The 22,169-nt window shown below is 47.2% G+C and overlaps 2 protein-coding genes across 4 annotated transcripts in view; one reads left to right on the top strand and one right to left on the bottom strand.

Annotated features, from left to right (window-relative positions):
* Positions 1 to 22,169, top strand: part of KCTD10 (potassium channel tetramerization domain containing 10) — a 78,622-nt gene that overhangs the window by 40,513 nt on the left and 15,940 nt on the right. The window lies entirely within an intron of this gene.
* The window catches only part of MYO1H (myosin IH), a 60,708-nt gene that overhangs the window by 7,471 nt on the left and 31,068 nt on the right, over positions 1 to 22,169 (bottom strand). For both annotated transcript variants that reach the window (XM_032168752.2, XM_058425220.1), the window contains 10 exons: positions 19,735 to 19,781; positions 15,983 to 16,063; positions 14,777 to 14,882; positions 13,253 to 13,370; positions 8,089 to 8,202; positions 5,978 to 6,054; positions 4,536 to 4,604; positions 2,466 to 2,550; positions 1,281 to 1,440; positions 252 to 335 (listed from right to left, as the gene is read on the bottom strand). In XM_032168752.2, coding sequence (XP_032024643.1) covers positions 252 to 335; positions 1,281 to 1,440; positions 2,466 to 2,550; positions 4,536 to 4,604; positions 5,978 to 6,054; positions 8,089 to 8,202; positions 13,253 to 13,370; positions 14,777 to 14,882; positions 15,983 to 16,063; positions 19,735 to 19,781 — 941 coding nt within the window. The remainder of the gene's footprint in view (positions 1 to 251; positions 336 to 1,280; positions 1,441 to 2,465; positions 2,551 to 4,535; positions 4,605 to 5,977; positions 6,055 to 8,088; positions 8,203 to 13,252; positions 13,371 to 14,776; positions 14,883 to 15,982; positions 16,064 to 19,734; positions 19,782 to 22,169) is intronic.

A 22,169-nucleotide genomic window follows, 5' to 3' on the forward strand; every position in this document is an offset into this window, starting at 1 on the left:
CTAGATGGATGGCAGGAGCAGTTGCGCTTGTGTTCCCATGGTAACAAAGGGAGCCATGCTGATTACAGTAACAGCTGGCATTCATCCAGGGCTCTCTGCCGGTCTACCTGCAATTATCTTGAACATTTCGAGGCATGGGACTAGCATGACCCCCTGCTTATAGGTGAAATGGTGGATGAGGAGGACTGACACTCAGGACCCACTCTTACACCCACCCCCGCCACCGGCCACCGCAGACATCACGTCCCTACCATCGCTTTCCGCTCAGCTGTGATCCCCCGGCAGTACTTCTGGACCAGGTTCCTCACGCACATTTTCCTGAGCAGATCTGATGCCTGTGTGGAGAACACACTTCTTTCCACTTGCCTCACTCACTCCCTGTCTGGGGCTGTGGCGATCAAAATGAAGCTTTAAAAAAACACTGCTGAATTCAGTTTGATTTCAAGCACAGTGTTAATATTTTATATTTTATAGTTACAGCAGCTAACCTGATCCTCTCCCAACTTTTTGCTGTTGCTTAACTAATGATTCTCAAACTTGAATATGTTTATGACTCGCCTGCAGAACTGGCTATAATGAGATCTGGAGATTTTGACTCAGTGGGTCCAAAGTAGAGCCCGGGAATCTTACAACAGCCCTGCCTCTAAGTTCCAGATACAGAGGGTCCTCAGACCATCTCTCGAGGGGTGCTATTCTAGGAAGGCTACGTCAGGAATAGAAATGATTCAAAAGTGTTCTGTCGGCTGGGCATGGCGACTCGCACCTGTAATCCCAGCACTTTGGGAGGCTGAGGCAGACAGATCACTTGAGGTCAGGAGTTTGAGACTAGCCTGGCTAACATGGCAAAACCCCATCTCTACTAAAAATACAAAAATTAGCCAGGCATGGTGGTGAGCGCCTGTAATCCCAGTTACTGCCGCTGTGAGGAAATGTAGCTGACACATGAGAATCACTTGAGCCTAGGAGGTGGAGGTTGCAGTGAGCCAAGATCGCACCACTGCACTCTAGCCTGGGTGACAGAGCAAGACTCCATCTCAAAAACAAAAAAACAAAACAAAAAAAAAGTGCTCTGTTTAAACAACCTCCAGTGGCTTTATAATGCTACTAAGGACATCACAAATTCTGAGGAGTTCAATTTCTTGTGCAGCATCCTTGGGAAGAAGGGCTTTGCCAGGGTAGCCCTTTCAAGCCAAAGGGAGGCAGCACAAAGACATACAAGAGTTAAGCTTTGTCAGTGCCCATGTTACTTACAACACTGGAAATCCCAGATTAGTCCTTACATTTTCCAAGATGCCAGGAGGCCTCAGCCAGCTCTTGTCCAGGACAGTCTTGGGAAGGTGATACCGGAGATTTAAGATGTAATTCTTCCGCACAAACACGATGAATTCCTCGTTGTCAGGACAGAGGGGTTTGTTGCGACTGATGAATCCTTTAATGAACCTAAAAAGGAAAATGTTTTCTTCCTTTCTGGACCATTTCTTCACCGAGATTTACATTCTCTTCCCCCTTGATTCAGAGGCGGCCAAAGTGGTAGAGGCTGTTGAGAGGACCACATAGGCCAGAGGCCTGGAATGTAGGCCACAGGCCAAATCTGCCCCACACATATGTTCGATTTCACCCACACAGGCTTTTGTTTTGTTTTGAGGAGCTTTAATTAGCTGCCAATTTTAAAAAGTTAGGAAGTAGTGCATAAAAGCCAAATTTCAAGGCTGGGCATGGTGGCTCACGCCTGTAATCCCAGCACTTTGGGAGGCTGAGGCAGGCAGATCATTTGAGGTCAAGAATTCGAGATAGCCTGACCAACATGGTGAAACCTCGTCTCTACTAAAAATACAAAAAATTTAGCCGGGTGTGGTGGTGTGTGCCTGTAATCTCAGCTACTTGGAAGGCTGAGGCAGGAGAATCTCTTGAACCCAGAAGGCGGAGGTTGCAGTGAGCCGAGATCGCACCACTGTACTCCAGACTGGGCGACAGAGTGAGACTCCGTCTCAAACAAAAAAAACAAACAACAACAACAAAACCCCAAAAGCCAGATTTCAGCGTTCCTTGAAAATTCAAGCCATCTGGCTACATTTCCCCACAGCAGCAGTAAACTGGAATGGGCTAGTTACTGCCCCACCTTGAGGTAGACTGAACGTTCCACTTTGCTGCAGTCTCCACCATGCCCTGTTGTCTTATCCCAGCTCATGAGACTCACTCACTTTACCTGCCTGGCATCAGAAGGCATTTGACTTTGTGACTTTTGAGCCAGGCTAAGAGAAATTCCAAATACATTGAGTTGCAATCACCATCAAATTCAGCTCAGAGCAAAGGGATGGACCTGAATTCCTAACGGCATTCTGAAGGGAGTTTTTCCTTTCTGCACAAATCCAAAAATCACAAAGAACTCATCTACCTCCGTGACCATCCCCTGCAGGGTACCAGCGTTTAGTGACCTGTCCTCTCTGTTGTACCTGAGAACTTACTTTCTGATAATCCGCACGGCCCACTTTCTCCTTTGGATTGCCTTCCGAGCCAGGGCCCCACGCCAGTGGGCTTCCAGTTTGATGGCTGAAAGAGTTCACTGCTGGCATTAGAAGGTGAGCACAATCGTATGGAAATACAGAAGGCTTTGTCCATTCAACAAACATCTGGACGCCCACCGCAGCACTCTGTTAGCCTCAGAGATGGAAGGTCGGATGAATGTCATCAGTTCTTACCTGGGAGCACTCAGGCAACAACTGAACCAGGGGGAGACAGAACAGAGGGGGCTATGGAAGGTTTCCAGGGAAGCCCTGAAATTCCATGAGGGAGTCATTTTCCCCGGGTCTTTTTCAGCCACAACAACGGCACTTGTGATGGTACAGATTAGTCTTACCACCATGTTTAGTATTACCGGGGTTTACTTTTAGTTGTCTACACTTAAAAATTGGGGTACACAAACTAGGGCACATAAAACTTAGGTTCCGGCTTGTTTCCCATTTTTTTTTTTTTTCAAGACGGAGTCTTGCTCTGTCACCCAGGCTGGGGTGCAGTGGCATGATCTTGGTTCATTGCAACCTCCACTGCCCGGGTTCAAGCGATTCTCCCACCTCAGCCTCCCGAGTAGCTGAGATTACAGGTGTGCACCACCACGCCCGGCTAATTTTTTTGTGTGTTTTTAGTAGAGACGGGGTTTCACCATGTTGGGCAGGCTGATCTCGAACTCCTGACCTCAGGTGATCCGCCCGCCTCGGCCTCCCAAAGTGCTGAAATTACAGGTGTGAGCCACCATGCCCAGCCTGTTTCCCAATTTTTAAATGCTCTTCAGATTTTTTGATTTTTGAGTATTCAGATTTTTTAAATGCTTTTCTTCTAATCCTCAGAACAGCATTGTTTCTATTACAAAAACAAGCAACTTGAATCAACCCAAATATCCATCAACAGAACAGCTAAGTTGTGGCATACTCATAGCTCAGGGGCTGGCCCACTACAGCCCGCCACTTGTTTATGTAAATAAAGTTTTATTTCAACACGGCCCTGCCCATTCATTTACATATTATCTAAAGCTACTTTCCTGCTACCATGGCAGACTTGAGTAGCTGCGACCGAGACCATAAGACTCCCAAGTCTAAAATACTTGCTATAGTGCTGGCCTCTGCTACAGTGGAATACTATGTAACTATGAGCAAATGAATAACTAAATCTACACACATCTCCTGGTTGAATTTCAAAATCAATTTGGAGTGCAAAAATGTCACCCAAAATACCAAGAGCATAGTTCTCTTAAGTTTAAAACATGCCAAATTAGAAACAGATTATTTAGAGATACATCATAGATAGTGAAACTATTGAAGAAAAACAAGAGAATGATTAATGCAAAATTCAAGAGAGTGGTTACTCCCAAGAAATGTATGCGTATGGGTGGGGGTGTTGTTTGAGAACATGACTGGGGAGGGACCAAAAAATGGAAGGGCTTCAAGGGTACTTGTATGTTTGAAACCTTTTTCAAAAGTTATTCTTTTATTTTTTTGAGACAAGGTCTCACTTTGTCACCCAGGCTGGAGTGCAGTGATTCCATCGTGGCTCACTGCAACCTCCACCTCCTAGGCTCAAACAATCCTCCTGCATCAGCCCTCCAAGTAGCTGGGACTACAGGCATTAACCACCACGCCTAGCTAATTTTTGGGTGTTTTGTTTTGTTTTAGTAGAGACAGGGTTTCACCATGTTGCCAAGGCTGGTCTCGAACTCTTGAGCTCAAGTAATCCACCCGCCTCAGCCTCCCAAAGTGCTAGGATTATAGGTATGAGCCATCGCGACTGGCCCACAAAATTATTCTTTAAATGTACGCATATTGTAGGTCCAATAAAACATGCCTGTGGAACACATACAGGCCACTATGTTATAATCTCCAATCAATAATGTAAAAATGAGAAGAGGCCCCAGAACTGGACCCCGAGATAGCCCCACACCAAGGTTTTAAGGATGAGCGGGGGGAGGGAACTCACAAATGTGTCCCCAGGTGCCAAGCAGATGAGAAAGGGAGCAAACTCGTTTGTTTCTATTTAATTCTTACCTGCTTGTCTTTTTTTCACGTATTCTCTCCTTCCTAGGAAGCGTTTATATGTGGCTTGGATTCTTGCAACTTAAAATAAAACAGATGTTTTGGTGAAATGGCTTTGCATTTGTGCATCTTTGTGGTTGTGACCTCCGGGGGTGTTTGGGGGACAATGGAAGGGGGCATCAAAGGCCTGTGGTGTAGTGATGTTTCAGGAAGCTATTTCAGCACTGCAGACCTGGGAGCTGGCTGGTTACATGATGCCTGGCTCCCAGATGCTGCCTGGGAACTGGAGTTTCCTTCCTGCCTTTCCTTTTCCCAGGGCAAGGAACAGACCTAGTGCTAAGAGCCCCCCAGTTCCATGCCAGACATTAGATTTCATTCTCACACCCCACCCCACAAGGCAGGCATCATCACCACATTTTCTAAATGGGCATGCAGGCTCAGACAGATGGTGAAGACACTTGCCGGGCAACACAGCTAAGGAGGAGCATGAATCCCGGTCTGATCACAGAACACTCTCCCTCGGCTTCTACATCCTGCATCCACCTCCTCCACACAGCAATTTAGGTCCTGTCAGAGGCCAAGCTCATCAAGAGCCTTGCAGAGCAGCCACGTCCTATTCCCCACGAGCTGGTTAGAGATGCTGGCTCAGGCCCCACTGGCCTAACTGTGGCCCTTCAACCAGATCCCCAGCCATTGGTGCCCACTGCTACGGAGGTCAGAAAATGAGGCCACCAAGCCTCGAAGCCAGACAGTCCCACGTTCAAACCGCAGCTCGGCTGCTTACTTGCTGTGTAGCCTTCAACAAGTTACCAACACCTCCGTGCCTCAGTTTCCCTGCATAGAAAGCAGAGACGATAGCACCTATGTCACCTACCTCACAGGTCTGTTCTCAGGACAGAATGAGACCACGGTATAAAGGACTTACTGTTCACCTGGCATACAGCAGGCCCTCAAATGACTCAAGCGTAGTTCTTGACAGACCGGTTACATTTCAAAGGAGAAGCTCCCTCCCCCCGCAGTTTTGATTTTTTACTTTTTGCATTTCCCCATCTAACTTTTCTCATTGACCATTCCCAGCAAACACCCAGGCTGCAGGCTTTGAAGCTACACTTTCCAACATCAGACACGCAGACAAGTGAAGTTTTGGAAACGTTAATTTAAAGGGGCTGGTCCCTCACGGTTTTACACCCTAGTAGTGAACAACAGGATCTGATCCAAACGGAACTGAAACGGCGGAACAACGTTTATATATCTGCCTGCATCTGTGACTGAGCTCCAAGCACTCATTAAAGCAGAAATTCACAGGGATCTTATCATAATCCCCTATCTCATTCCTAGTTTCCACAGCGAATGCTTCTAACACTATGTCAGACACCCGTGTTTAAGATTTACCCCCAAGCTCTACTTGTTCATTTCATATTCTATTGAAATCAGGACAGAAAAATAAATCATACCTAGTTGATGTTTACTAAATTCAAAGGCATCTTCGGTAGCAAACAGAGTTCTGGGGAAACGAATGAATATTTTGGTTCTAGAAGTGAAAAGAAATGTTTTTGTTATTAATTGGTCAGTTTACCATCTAGTGGGTTGAACGGTGCCCCCTTCAAAAATTCATGTCCATGCAGAACCTCAGAATACGATCTTATTTGGAAATAGGGTGTTTGCAGATGTGATTGAGGTAAGGATAGAAATGAGATCATCCTGGAATAGGGTGGGCCCTAAATCCATTGAGTGTCCCTATACACACAGAAAGACACAGGGAGGAGCCCACGTGAGGACGGAGGCAGAGACTGGAGGGACACGGCTACAGCTAAGCAATGCCAGGAGCCACCAGAGCCGGAAGAGGCTCCCGCAGGAACGTGGCCCTGCCAACTCTTGATTTTTGGATTTCTGGCCTCCACAACTAGGAGAGAATAGATTTGTTTTAAATCAGCCACTTTGTGATCATCTGTTACACAGTCCTAGGAAATGAATAAACCATCCTAACCTGAAGTTGCTTCAAGTTATGTTGCTGGGCTTTAAAGAGTGACGACAAAGAATATGGGTGTTTTTGTTTGTTTGTTTTTGTTGTTTGTTTTGTTTTGAAATAGAGTCTCAGTTTGTTGCTCAGGCTGGAGTGTAGTGGTGCAATCTCGGCGCACTGCAACCCCCATCTCCCGGGTTCAAGTGATTCTCATGCCTCAGACTCCCGAGTAGCTGGGATTATAGGCACCAGCCACCACGCCCAGCCAGAGAAAGAATGTGGATCTAAGCTTAAAAGAAGATCACGCCGGGTGCAGTGGCTCATGCCTGTAATCCCAGCACGTTGGGAGGCCGAGGCAGGCGAATCACCTGAGGTCAGGAGTTTGAGACCAGCCTGACCAGCGTGGTGAAACCCTGTCTCTACTAAAAATACAAAAATTAGCCCAGTGTGGTGGCATGCACCTGTAATCCCAGCTACTCGAGAGGCTGAGGCAGGAGAGTCACTCGAACCCAGGAGGCAGAGGTTACAGTGAGCTGAGATCGTGCCACTGCAGCCTGGGTGACAGAGCAAGACTCTGTCTCAAAAAATAAAAAAACAAAAAAGAAGATCACATTAGCCAGCAGAGAGAAGTTACAAATACTGACCTCACATTGCCTGCCCCGACCCCTGGCATGGTGAGGGAAAGTTCCCAGGGAAGCCCCTGGGGGCAGCAGTGGGTGCCTGGTGATCCCACTCTCCCTTGTCCCTGTTCCAATTTATGAACAGGGGACAGACAGATCCCACCTCTGACCTCCACGCCCTGCCTCCCTCAGGATGTGCTGAGCCTTGCAGAATCCCCTTGGAGATCTGGATTGAATAAGTAACTGATCCTTGGAACAGGCCCAGAATAGGAGCCTAAAGATGAAGAGAGGCCAAGGCGACCCAGAAGACCATGTAGAAGTGGGAGTTAGGAGTCAGTGGGGAAAGCCCATGAACAGGATCACAGGCAGAGATCTCTGGAGTGGGGAAGCCCTGCCGTCGGGGAATAGATCTTCATGCTGAAGCACCTTTGCCTGCAACCTCATTAACCCTGACCAAAAAGACTAACAAGACGGACTCAGCTCTTCCCGATCCATGTCCCTTGAGTGGTTCCTGAAAGCTTTCAGTGTGTACCAAAGTTCTCTGCTCATGGACAACTACGACTCTACAGTTAAGGGTTCTAGCACACCATTTCTGAGATGCTACAGATGATCTCACATCGTCTAGGTCCCAATGGCTCCTCTGGCAGGTCACGCGTACATGGGAACAGTGACAGAATCCAGGCACACAGAGGTTGGGTGGCCCCTCTGGTTCCCTCTTTGTTTTGCTAGCAAGGAGGCCCATCTGCTAAGTCAGTTTAGTGTGGAGGGTTCCTTTATAACTTCATCTCCTCCCACCGGCAGCACCATAGCTCTTCTAAAGAATTAAGAGCCGCATTTACATTGAGTAGATGAAGCATAAATCTTGCAAATCTCCATAAATCCCTAGGAATCGAGTCTCCAGGCTCTAGATGGATACGGATCAATGCACAAAACCCTCTGACGTCAAGGGATGAGACCATTTGGTGGTCTTCTGGTCACTTACTTGCCTAACTTGTATTCCTCGGGTTTGTAGCCGATGTACTTGATCAGCCGTTCCACGCCCTCTGCTGGAGGCCCGTGCCAGTGCGGCCAGGTGTCTGGGCATAAGGACTTGTACCTAGCAGGAGAGGAGATGGACATGGAGAAGCTGTGACTGTACCTTCCTCTAGCCCTCCCCCACATCCCCGGCCCCAGGGGCCTGCTGAGCACTGCTGTGGCATGTCAGCCACTCAGTGTATGTAGTAGTCCCATCACACGAACTTTCTCGAATTCAAAGATGGGTGCTTTGCAAGAAAGAAAGAAGAGAGAAACTGTTTCAATATAGGAGGGAGTTTGACCTGTCTTTGTAGAACAATGACATCATCAGACACTCAACCCAGTGACTCAATTCCACTCCTAGGTATCTGTCCAAGAGAAATGAAAAGGTGTCCGAACATTCATACCTGAATGTTCATAGCAGCCACTGGGTGTAGCAGTGCATGGTGCTACGATTCATAATAGCCAAAAGGTGGAAACAACCCAGATGTCCATCAACAGAAAACTGAACAGACAAACAAATGTAGTCTAGCACCAGAAGAAAAAGTTCTGTGCTTGAGACCAGGTACAGTGCCTCATGCCTGTGATCCCAGCAATTTGGGAGGCCAAGGCAGGAGGATCACTTGAGGCCAGGCATTTGAGACCAGCCCGGGCAGACCCCACCTCTACTTAAAAAAAAAAAAAAAAAATTTTTTTTTTTAGCCAGGTGTGGCAGTGTGCGGCTGTAGTCCCAGCTACTCAGGAGGCTGAGGCAGGAGGATCACTTGAGTCCAGGAGGTTGAGGCTTCAGTGAGCCCTCCAGCCTGGGTAACAGAGACCCTGTCTCAAGAAAGAGTAGAGAAGAGAAAGAAAGGGTTACCATGCTTGGAAAGTGATGAGGGCTTCCCCCGCCCCCAGGGGTAATTTTGGCTCCAGTGTTAAGAACCTGATTCCAGCATGCAGTTCCCTTCTACCCTGCAGTCCCTAGAAAGAACAGCGATGTCTGTAGTATAATGAAACAAGTGAACGCAGAATTCAGAGGTGCAGATGGATCAAGGCTGGAAGCAACACGATCGGAGCCACTGGTGTAGAAACAGAATGCCTGGGTTCCAGCCCAGCTCTGGAGCGGGAGGAGTCACCACCTCACCTGTGTGACGTGAACAGTAACAGGACCTTCCTCATGGGGTTCTCATGAGGTTTAAACGAGATAATACACACTAGGTATTTGGTCCCAGTCCAAGACTCAATGAGTGCTAGCAGTGGTGTTCCCAATATGCTCCTTCCTTTCATATTATGTTTATTTATTTATTTTTGAGACGGAGTCTTGCTCTGTCTGCACCCAGGCTGCACCTGCAGCCACTGCTGTCTGCACCCAGGCTGGAGTGCAGTGGCACAATCTCCACTCACTGCAAGCTCCACCTCCCAGGTTCATGCCATTCTCCTGCCTCAGCCTCCCAAGTAGCTGGGACTACTTGGGAGGCGCCCACCACCATGCCCAGCTAATTTTTTGTATTTTTCAGTAGAGACAGAGTTTCACTGTGTTAGCCAGGATGGTCTCGATCTCCTGGCCTCGTGATCTGCCCACTTCAGCCTCCCAAAGTGCTAGGATTACAGGCATGAGCCACCGTGCCTGGCCTCATACTTTGTTTATTTTAAAATCAGATTTTTTTTTTTTTTTTTTTTTTTGAGACGGAGTCACCCTCTCTCTCCCAGGCTGGAGTACAGTGGCGTGATCTTGGCTCACTGCAAGCTCCACCTCCCAGGTTCTAAAATCAGATTTTAAACTGTTAAAAAAAAAATACATGTATATAATATATATTTTTGATACAGAGCTCACTCTGTCACCCGGACTGGAGTGCAGTGGTGTGATATCAGCTCACTGCAACCTCTGCCTCCTGGGTTCAAGCGATTCTCCTGCTTCAGCCTCCTGAGTAGCTGGGATTATAGGTATGTGACACCACACCCAGCTAATTTTTGTATTTTTAGTACAGACAAGGTTTCTGTACGTTGGCCAGGCTGGTTTCAAGCTCCTCACCTCAGGTGATCCAGCTGCCTCGGCCTCCCAAAGTGCTGGGATTATAGGCATGAGCTACCATGTCGGGTGAAAAGTATTTTTGTTTTCCTGGAATTATACTTTATCAGCATGTTCTTTAAGGGTATCAAGTGTCCCATGTTCTTCCTCTGTTCAGCCACCTACACAAAGGTGCAGGATGTGTGCTTCCTGAACTCCAGTGAAAGCTGGAGAAGACGGGGTCTCCACCACCCCCATGGGACACAGCACAGCCTCAGGCCCTGCTTTCATCCATGCAGACCTTGCCCAATACCAGCACGCACCGCCAAAGCTAGACAGATATGGAGGGGCTGAGGAGAGGCCCTAAATGCCTGCACGTTGGAGGGACTAGTACCTTCTGTCCTCTTCAACTCTGTGATATGGTTGCTCCCTGATCAAGGGAAGTGGTGCCAGACAGGTGCATGGGGTTCGGCCAGCTCCAGCTCAGTCCCATGAACCTCCCCCTGCCTCTCTGTCCCCAGCCACTGACCAGCTGTCATGCTGGCCTCTCAGCTTGCCCTAGAGCCTGCTCCTTCCTCCAGGCTTTCCTGCCTGGATTGATGTTCCCTGAATGCTATGGACTGATTGTCTGTGTCCCCACAAAACTCGTATGATGAAATATAACTCCCAATGTGATGGTGTTAGGAGGCAGGGCCTCTGACAGGTGATTAGGTCACAAGGGTGGAGCACTCATAAATGAGATTAGTGCCCTTATGAGCTCATCTGCCCCTTCAACTATGTGAAGACACAGCGAGAAGGCACCATCTACAAACAAGGAAGCTGGCCCTCACCAGACACTGAGTCTGCCAGTGCCTTGATCTTGGACTTCCCAGCCTCCAGAACTGTGAAAAGTTTCCGTTGGTTAGAGGCCACCCAGTCTAGTGTTTCGTTACAGCAGCCCAAACAGACTAAGACACCAAATGTCCTCATGGCTCACTCCCTCACTCAGAGAGTGACCCCTTACTTAAGGAGGGAGCCTGGCCACTCTTTCCCCTTACCTGGATTCACTTTTCTTCAAATAACATATCCCTGCCTGGCCTTATACAGTCACCCCTCAGCATCTGTGGGGAATTGGTTCCAGGACCCCCATGGATACAAAATCCACAGATGTTCAAGTTTCTGATAAAAAATGGCATAGTGTTTGCATATAACCTGAGTACATCCTCCACACTTTAAATCATCTCTAAATTACTTATTATACCTAATACTATGTAAATGCTATGTAAATAGTTATTAGACTGTATTGCTTTTTAATTTATATTATTATTGTTGTATTGTTATTTTTATTGTATTTTTAAAGGCATTTTCTATCCATAGTTGGTTGAATCCTCAGATGTGGAACCCGTGGATGTGGAAACCATGGATGTGGAGGGCCAACTTTACATCTTTCTTGTTGTTGGTCTTCCCCATAGAAAGTAAATTCCATGAGGACAGGGATGGGGTATGTTCTGTTCTCTGCTGTCACCCCAGCACCTAGGACAGTGCTAGCTCAGATAGCTGCTCACCAGTTTGTTTGTTTGTTTGTTTTGATACAGAGTCTCATTCTATCACCCAGGCTGGAGTGCAGTGGTGTGATTTCAGCTCACTGCAACCTCTGCCTCCCAGATTCAACTGATTCTCATGCCTCAGCCTCCTGAGTAGCTGGAATTACAGGCATGCACCACTATGCCCGGCTAATTTTTGTGTTTTTAGCAGACACAGGATTTCACCATGTTGGTCAGGCTGGTCTTGAACTTCTCACCTCAAGTGATCTGCCCACCTCGGCCTCCCAAATTGCTGGGATTACAGGTGTGAGCCAACATGCCTGGCCTGCTCACTAGTTTTTATGGAAAGAATGAATAAGCCTCAGACAGCAGCAAAAATAGACAAGAGATATATGAAGTTCAAAAAAACACAGGTAGATGGGAACATCAAGTGCATATGTGTTTGGGGGGTGAGGTAGGCAGTGACTGTTGCCCCTGCCATCTGCCGCCGAAGTCAGATTTGGGATGAGGATGAATGAATAAGTAGCTGATGGGCAAAAATGGTGGGCAAAGGAGGTAAATCCAGGAAAAATAAAGGCAAAGAGTCTCAAATGACTACACTCAAAATATTAGGTTGAACCACATGAAATTTCTGCTATTCAACCATTCTGACCCACCAAAGTGACCATTTATTATGCTTGAGAGTGTGTTGCTATTTTTCATAGCATAAATTCACACACAGCCCATCATTGAAGAAGTGTTGGTGTATAAGCAATTTTGGGGATGGTGAAAGTAGGCGTAGAAATAGTTCATTAAATCTTTACAAACTCCTTGAGCCCTATTTAATCCTACAGATAAGGGAAATGATAGGTCCCAGCTATAAGAGAATGAGGATTATGATCCAAGTTCATGTGGTTTGAAAACCAATGTCCCCACCGCTAACCTGCTGCTCTTGACAGCCTGTTGGGCTAAGGCACTAAACCAGGCCCTATGGTCACAAATGGACTTAGCTTTCCCTGCTAATTCAGAGGCCTGTGGGGCACTGCCCACAGCTGCCCCCTGGTGGCAGATCTATGCACTTGGCCTTGCCCTTGACTGTAAACAGTCAGGGATTAGTGAAATGAACAGAAGATGGTAAACTGAATTTTTGTGAGTTTATTTATTTATTTATTTATTTTTGAGACTGGGTTCTCATTCTGTCACCCAGGCTAGAGTGCAGTGGTGCGATCTCAAGTTCACTGCAGCCCCAACCTCCCAGGCTCAGGTGATCCTCCCACCTCAGCCTTCCGAGTAGCTGGGACTACAGGTGTGCACCACCACACCCAGCTAATTTTTTTTTTTTTTGGTAGAGATTGGGTTTTGCCATGTTGCCCAGGATGGTCTCGAACTCCTGGCCTCAAACAATCTTCCCACCTCGGCCTCCGAAAATGCTGGGATTACAGGCATGAGCCACTGCGCCCAGCCAGGGTTGGGTTTTTATATTCTCCCAAATGTTAGTGTTTTTAGCTGTCATAACTACAGCAGTTAAGAACCAAACTGAGCCTTCCTAAGGGATGCCATTTTATTTACCACTGAACCCCAGAGATTCTCATGTAGTAGGCCCATGACTATTGGCTTCAGATCAATAAAGCACATTTTACCTTTGCAAGAAATGCTCATATTTCCTCCGGTATGCAAAGCCGGCCCGTCTCACCCGCAGGTGCTCCATCAGCCCCAGGTATTTGATCTGATGCCTTACGAGGAAGTCATCAAATTTGCCTTTGGAGAAATAGAACAGAGAATGACAGGAAAGGATCCCACGGCTTCATTTCAACCAAGACAGATCACAGGCTGCAAGCTGAAGTTCAGTGGGCTGGGTCTGGCCCCAGACTCATTTTGTGAGGTCTTATTTTTTTTTGAGACGGGGTTTCACTCTTGTTGCCCAGGCTGGAGTGCAGTGGCACAATCTCGGTTCACTGCAACCTCTCCCTCCTGGGTTCAAGTGATTCTCCTGCCTCAGCCTCCCAAGTAGCAGGGATTACAGGTGCACAGCACCATGCCTGGCTAATTTTTGTATTTTTAGTGGAGAAGGGGGTTTCACCGTGTTGGCCAGGCTGGTCTCGAACTCTTGACCTTAGGTGATCCACCCACCTCAGCCTCCCAAAGTGCTGGGATTACAGGCATGAGCCACTGTGCCCAGCCCAATTGTGTTTTTTTAAATGGGGGAATTTTATGGGAAAAAATTAAATTTCTGGTTCCTTTGAAAAGTCCTGAGAGCTGGCTATCCTGAGGCCAGAGTCCCACATGGCAATGGCTGGCAGGAGAGGAGTGGCGCTGCCGCCCCTTTAGACAGAATGTGCCTTCTCCAGTTTGCCACAGTCCCCCTGACTGCCTATTGCCTTACAACCTATCTGCTTCAGTCATTTGCTTTTCCTGCCTAGCCTCTGTGAGCCTCTGATGGTCCATTATAGTTCGTTATAATGGTTCCTAACGACTACATTACAGACCATGGCAAGAGCTTAGAAACTACCCAAGTCATAGATCATTTTCAAAGACTTTTCCTTGGCTGGAAAAGAGTGATGTTGACTCCCCTCACCTCTGACACCTGCCTGACTCAGCTGTGTTGCTCCTGAAACTGACCAAGCTCTGAGCAATGCTCACTCTGAACCACCAAAGGCATTCATTTACCTTCCATTATTATTATTATTTTTTGAGATAGGTTCTCACTCTGTCGCCCATACTGGAGTGCAGTGGCACAGTCATAGCTCACTGCAGCCTTGAACTCCTGGGCTCAATTGATCCTCCCACCTCAGCCTCCCAAGTAGATGGGACTACAGGCACGTGCCTCCACACTCAGCTAGTTTTTGCATTTTTAGTAGAGACATGCCACCACGCCTGGCTAATTTTTGCATTTTTTGTAGAGACAGGGTTTTGCCATGTTGCCCAAGCTGGTCTCCAATTCCTGGGTTCAAGTGATCCGCCTACCTCCACCTCCCAAAGGGCTGGGGTTACAGGCATAAGCCTGTAACACCTGGCCAGCTAATATTATTTAGAAAGGAAAATGATTCAATCCAGAGGACATCGAGCAAGCTTGTGGTTGTGTTTAGGATCCCAACCCACTGCCACCTTACTTTGCCTCCCGGCCTCCTTTCCCTGAGCCCAGTTCATAATGATCCACAACTCACTGGGTTCTTTCCTGTCATTGGGCTTGATGCAACGGATGTAGGAGGGCTCCTTAGAGATGAGGATTTCTAGAAGGCTGCTCAGACTGTTTTTAAACTGAGTCCCCACCTGCAGAGAGATAGAGAGAGAACGAGCCAGAGAGATACTGCTGCTTCCAATGAATACAAAAAGACTGGCCAGGGCTCGAGGTGTCAGCCCTATAGAGCTGAACTATTGACAGATTTTCTTCCTAGTGGCCATCTGGCCCATTAAGAGGTGGCTTTGGATGTCCTGACCTGAGAAGGCCAAGCTTGGTCTGGTCACGTGGAAGCTGGACAAGCATCTGTCTAGGATGCCTCACTTGCTCAGCAAAGACGAGTGAGTGCCCAGAAGGAACCAGTTCTGCCCCTAGGCCTGTCACTCTCTGCCACCTTCCTTTGTGTTTCTTTGTTGACATGTGTCCTTCATGATGCTGGTATTATTATAACTTCTTTATTTGATGGTATTTTCTTATACTCTCCCCCACTAGATTGTAAGTCCCTTGAGGGCAGGGACCTCATCTGGCTTGCTATTGCTAAACCCCTGTGCCTGGCACAGTGCCTGCCACATATACATAGTAGGTGCTGCTCAATGAATGTCTGCAAATGAACAAACTGGGACTAAACTTGGAACATGAATATCACATTCCAAGTTAATGTATATATCATAAGCCATGTACCAAGTGATTTTTTAAGAGACAGGGTCTTGCTCTGTCACCTAGTCTGGAGTGCAGTGGCATAATCATGGCTGATTGTAACCAAACTCCTGGGTTCAAGGATCCTCCTGCCTCAGCCTCCCAAAGAAGCTGGGACTATGGATGCACACCACTGCATCTGGCTGATTTTTTCTTTCTTTATGTTTTTAATGCACCCAAGTTTTGTCCGACTGATTTGTTTTTATTTTCATTTTTTTGTAGAGACAGGGTCTCATTATGTTACCCAGTCTGGTCTTGAACTCCTGGCCTCAAGCGATTCTCCCACCTGGGCCTCCCAAAGTGCTGGGATTACAGATGTGAGGCTCCCAAAGTGCTGGGATTACAGGTGTGAGATTACAGGTGCATATATTTAGTAGAATCTGTTAGAGAGTAATACTTCCAGAAAAGGGGAAGGTGGCTTAAAAAGCGTAGGTAGTTGGTGGTCATCTCACCCTCTGGTGAGATCCAATTTTGCATGGGTGTTTTTCCCACTCACTGTTGGGGGCCTCCTCCGGTTTTCTAACTCGGCCAGCAGGAAGCATTCCCTCAGGATAACGTTCTTGGACTTGCACAGCACCTGTAAGTGAAGAGAAATGAGTACCACATTCGCTGTTTCAGAAATCACTACAGGGCCGTCAGGACGGCTCACAGAAGTGTGCATGAAGCAACAGAGCCATCTGCTTCTCGAATGCTTGAAGACGTTCCGAATGTAAAGAAGGGGGAACAACACAGTCAAATATGGAAGGCCATGTTCACATTCTACACACACTGCTTTCTCTGCTCGCTGGGGCCAGATGTTTTTTCTCAGACATTGCCCCTGGTTCAGTGCAGCTGCTTCAGAATAAACTGGCTCTTTAAGAAATGATCCCAGGCCAGGAATGGTGGGGCTCAGGCTTGTAATCCCAGTACTTGGGGAGGCCAAGGCAGGAAGATGGCTTGAGCCCAAGAGTTTGAGAACAGCCTGGGCAACATGGCAAAACCTCGTCTCTACAAAAAAGTCAGCCAGGCGTGGTGGTGTGCGCCTATGGTCCCAGTTACTCAGGAGGCTGAGGTGGGAGGATCATTGAGCCCACGAAGTCGAGGCTGCAGTGAACTCTGACTGCGCCACTGCCCTCCAGCCTGAGTGACAGACTGAGACTGTGTCTCAAAAAGAAAAAAAAAGAATGATCTCCAAGTTAATGGTGTTAAGTGAAAAAAGCAAGACACAGAACCACACATACAGTGTGCTATTATTGTGCAAAGAGAAAGAAAAAGAAAAAAAGAGATACACATACACACATCCTGTGTGATCCCTGGAAGGACATACAATACAAAGGTGAGAGCAGCTGGCTCTCGGGAGAGAGACTTGCTGACATAGGACCCAGGGCACTAGCTTTTGGACTGTCTGACTTTCGCCCCTGTGCATGTATTTTTTAAATAATCTGTATCACCAAAAGTCCTTAATTTTTTAAATATTTAATTCTTTACCAGAAAAATATTTTCCCTATATACATAACATGGAATATTATTCCATCTTCAAAAGGATGATTCTGACATACTCCACAACACGAATAAACCTATGCTAAGTGAAATAAGTATTATGCTCACTATGCTAAGTGGAATAAGCTAAGTGAAATAAGCCAGTTGCAAAAAGAAAAACACTGTCTGATTCCACTCATATAAGGTCCCTAGAGGAGTGAAGTTCATAGAGGTAGAAAGTAGATGGTATTTCCAGAGGCTGCTAGGAGGGGGCACAGAGAGTAGTTGTTTAGTGGAGACTGAGTTTCAGTTTTACAAGATGAAAAGAGTTCAGGAGATTAACTGCGCAGCAATATAAATCTACTCAACACTACTGAATTGTACACTTTGAAATGATTAAAATGTGGCCGAGCATGGTCGCTCACGCCTGTAATCCCAGCACATTGGGAGGCCAAGGTGGTTGGATCACCTGAGGCCAAGAGCTCAAGACCAGCCTGACCAACAAGGCGAAACACTGTCTCTACTAAAAATACAAAAAAATTAGACTGGTGTGGTGGCATATGCCTGTAATCCCAGCTACTCAGGAGGCTGAGGCAGGAGAATTGCTTGAACCCCAGAGGCAGAGGTTGCAGTGAGTTGAGATCATGCCACTGCACTCCAGCCTGGGTGACAGAGTGAGACTCTGTCTCAAAAATAATAAATAAATAAAATGATTAAAATGCTAAATTTTACGTTATGTATGTTTACCACATCTCAAAAAAATTTTTTTTCTTTTTTTTTCAAGACAGGGTCTCACTCTGTCATCCAGGCTGGAGTGCAATGAATGGCATGGTCATAGCTCACTGCAACCTCCACCTCTTGGGCTCAAGCAATCCCCCCACCTCAGCCTCCCAAGTAGCTAGAACCACAGGGGTGTGCCACCACACCCAGCTAATTTTTTTTTTTTTTTTTTTTTTTGGTAAGGATGGGGTTTCACCATGTTGTCCAGGCTGGGTTCAAGCTCCTGGGCTCAAGCGATCGACCCGCCTCGGACTTTCAAAGTGCTGGGATTACAGGCATGAGCCACTGTGCCTGGCCCTCCAATTTTTTTAATTGAATTTTGTTGTTTAACCCATTGCAGTTCTAAACCTACAGTGATATGGAAGAGTAATCTGCAAATAGTACAGAAACAAATGAGAAGTGTTCCGTCCTGAAGTCAAAAAGTTCAGGGAGCTTCAGCCCTGGTGGGTGAAGGGAGAGATTTGGAGACTTCTTCCCTATGTGATGTCCTCTCCATGGATTGGTTTGTGAAGTTGATGACTATGACCCCAGAGGGGAAGCCGTTAGAGAAATGCTGTCGCCCATTTGTTAACCAGACATGTCCACTCCCGTGTTCTCCAAGCTACTCCATGAGGCAGACAGCAGCAGCCCCACTTTGCCAATGGGAAACCTGTCACACGGTCCCCAGCAGGGAAGGGACTGGGCTGGGACTCAGACCCAGAGAGCGACTGTCTGGTGGATCCAAAGTTAGGAGTTGCTCGTCTAACCCTGAGTCCAAAAAGGTTGAGACAAGCAGTCCCAGAAGTGGTAGAGAAAGTTTGGGGAGGCAGAAAAAACACTCCTGAGGTGACTGTTCACCTGCTCACTCCGAAAATGTTACCTTTAGGGTTAAGCTTTTTATTAACCAAGCTAATAAAATCTAATTTTGTACAAAACAGTTAACTTTTAATACAAAATAAGGGCCTTAAAAACTCAAGGTTTTAGGCATGGCACAGTGGCTCATGCCTGCAATCCCAGCTTTGGGAGAGTGAGGTGGGAGGATCACTTGAGGCCAGGAGTTCGAGAGCAGCCTAGGTGTCATAGCAAGATCCTGTCTCTACAAACAAAAAAGTTAGTTGGGTGTAGTGGTGTGTGTCTCAAGTCCTAGCTACTCAGACTGAGGCAGGAGGATCACTCGAGCCCAGGAGGTTGAGGCTGCAGTGGGCAATGATAACATCACTGCACTCCAGCCTGGGTGACAGAGCGAGACCCTGTCTCAAAAACAACAGCAGCAGCAGCAGCAACACTTCTCAGATTGTTGAGATATATGGAAAGGCAAAGAGATTGGGAATTCCGCCGGCAGCCCTGGGGCCTCATGATGTGACCTTGTGCAAGCTGTGACCTGTCTGGGTCTCAGCTTCCTCGTCCTCAGATCATGTCACCCTAGTATATTCTCATAACACCAGAATGAAATCTCTACTTCCCCTGTGGACCTGCCCCTGCTAAGCTCTCAGCCCCCTCTCCTAACATTTCCCCTTGTCCAGGCCACAGGACCTTTGCACATGCTGGTCTCTCTACCTGGAATAACCTCTGATCCTTCTATGGCCCAAATCATTCTCATTCAGGTTTTAGCTCAAAGTCACCTCCAAGGGGTGTTTTCTCTAATCACCTAAATGAAAAATGTCCCCTTCATTCACAGTTCCTTGTTTATTCTCTTTGTAGCACTTCTCACTAATGGATAACTTCTTTGTGTATATATTTATTGTCTGCTTCCCCCACTCCTGACTGTGAGCCCCACGAGAACAAGAACTCCATCTAGCTCACTGATGACCTCCAGAGCTGGTGCCCGGGGGACATCATACACATGTGAATGGTTTGTTGAGTGAAGTGTCCACACAGATGATCTTAAATGTCTGTTCTGGCCATGACATGCTGGAGTTCTAATACGACGCATGGAAAAAAAAAATCCAGACGGCGAATTCTACCAAAATCACTATCATGGGTAATATTTCAAAATAATCAGAAACACGTACAGTTAAGTGTCAGACTTACTTCTTTCAGATGTCTGTAAAGAAGATCATTGTTTTTTTCCAAGAATCCTGTAAAACATTGAATAAAAATTTTTTGAATCAATGTCTCTGCCTAAAAATACAATTCCATCCCGACTCATTGCAAAGGGAAATTCTGAAAAATAATTTCTTAGGATTAGCTCATAGTTTCTCAACCTTAGCACTATGGGTATTTGGGGCTGGGTTGTTCTTTGTGGTGGGGGCTGTCTTGTGCATTGTGGGATGTTGAGAAGCATCCCTGGCCTCTATTCACACTAGATCCCAGTAACACTCTCCCCAGTTGTGACAACCAAATATATTTCTAGATTATATGGTTTGGGTCTGTGCCCTCGCCCAAATCTCAAGTCAAATTGCAATCCCCAATGTTGGAAGAGGGGCCTGGTTGGGGGTGATTGGATCATGGGGACAGATGTCCCCCTCGCTGTTCTCATGATAGTTCTCAGGAGATCTGGTTGTTTAAAAGTTTGTAGCACCTTCCCCTTCACTCTATTCCTCCTCCTCCAGGCATGTTAGACATGCCTGCTTCCCCTTCACCTTCCACCATGATTGTAAGTTTCCTGAGGCCACCCCAGCCATGCTTCCTGCACAGCCTGATGAACTTTGAGTCAATTAAACCTCTTTTCTTTATAAATTACCCAATCTCAGGCAGTTCTTTATAGCAATGTGAGAATGGACTAATGTGCTAGACATTGCCACATATCCCTGCGGGGGGTGGGTAACATGTCCCTCACTGAGAAACAGGTGCTCAGAACTGAACTCATGGCACAAATACTATACTCAAACCTGATGAACTGTCATATAAATATGCATAGTCTTTACACTAAGTATTGCACACTTGCCCTAGTCCAATAGCAAAGAAACACACATACACTGAATATACAGAGGGGGCCGGGTGTGGTGGCTCACGCCTGTAATCCTAGCACTGTGGGAGGCCGAGGCGGGCGGATCACAAGGTCAAGAGATCAAGACCATCCTGGCCAACATGGCGAAACCCCGTCTCTATTAAAAGTACAAAAATTAGCTGGGCGTAGTGGTGCACACCTGTAATCCCAGCTACTCGGGAGGCTGAGGCAAGAGAATCGCTTGAACCCGGGAGGCAGAGGTTGCAATGAGCCGAGATTGTGCCACTGCACTCCAGCCTGGTGACAGAGCAAGACTCCATCTCAAAAAATAAAAATAAAAAAAGGAAACAGAGGGGACACTGAACCTCAAGGACAGCCAGCTAGGACTCTAAATAGATGAGAAAATTCCCCACGACTGAGAAAAAACAAACTCAAGCACCATGGCTGGTGATACCCAACAGCATCTTCAGGCAAAGACAGATATGTCATTTCCAGGTTTAAAACTTGGCTTATCTGTCTACCTAAAACTTAATCAGTTAGTAATTACATTAGAAAGTAAATGGCATTATAAAGGCAAAACCAGATTTTTTTTTTTTTTTGATTTTTTTTTGTGATTAAAGAATTTTTTTAATTAATTTTTTTGCACACAATAAACATTTTCTAATAATACATACAAACAAAAAGATGCATATCAAACATATTAGGAAGGTTGCACATGGGAAGTCGGGGAATAGAAATGGGGGGTGGGAGTTAAAATAAATGAGAGAGGGACTTTATATGGATCAGTGATAATAACTCAATCCTCTATTTGACAAAGAAGAGGGAGAAGGAAGAGGAAGAAAAAGAAAGTGGGATAAAGGATCAGAAAGGGAGGAAAATAGAAAAAATTAGAGTATGACTCCAGGATACACCTGTTTTGTTGTCACTGAGTTGGTTGGTTAGTTTGTCTGTTGTATTTTTCATGTTTCGCCATGTTGGCCAGACTGGTCTCGAACTCCTAGCCCGAAGTGATCAACCCGCCTCGCCCCCCAGAGTGCCGGGACCACAGGCGTGAGCCACCACGTCCAGCCCCCACATTGCTTCTGGCCTCCGTGGTAGACCTCCGAGACGGAGCGGCCGGGCAGAGGCGCTCCTCACTTCCCAGACGGGGTGGCCAGGCAGAGACGCTCCTCACTTCTTCTCAGACGATAGGTGGCTGGGCAGAGGCGCTCCTCACTTCCCAGACGATGGGTGGCCGGGCAGAGGCGCTCCTCACTTCCCAGAAGATGGGCGGCTGGGCAGAGGGGCTCCTCACTTCCCAGACGATGGGTGGCCGGGCAGAGGCGCTCCTCACTTCTTCCCGGACGGGGCGCCCGGGCAGAGGCGCTCCTCACTTCTTCCCGGACGGGGCGGACGGGCAGAGGCGCTCCTCACTTCTTCCCGGACGGGGCGGCCGGGCAGAGGCGCTTCTCACCTCCCAGACGGGGCAGCCAGGCAAAGGCGCTCCTCACTTCCCAGACGATGGGTGGCCGGGCAGAGGTGCTCCTCACTTCCCAGACGATGGGTGGCCAGGCAGAGGCGCTCCTCACTTCCCAGA

The sequence above is a fragment of the Hylobates moloch genome, unplaced genomic scaffold (assembly GCF_009828535.3).
Source record: "Hylobates moloch isolate HMO894 unplaced genomic scaffold, HMol_V3 SCAFFOLD_12, whole genome shotgun sequence".
Lineage (NCBI taxonomy): Eukaryota > Metazoa > Chordata > Mammalia > Primates > Hylobatidae > Hylobates > Hylobates moloch.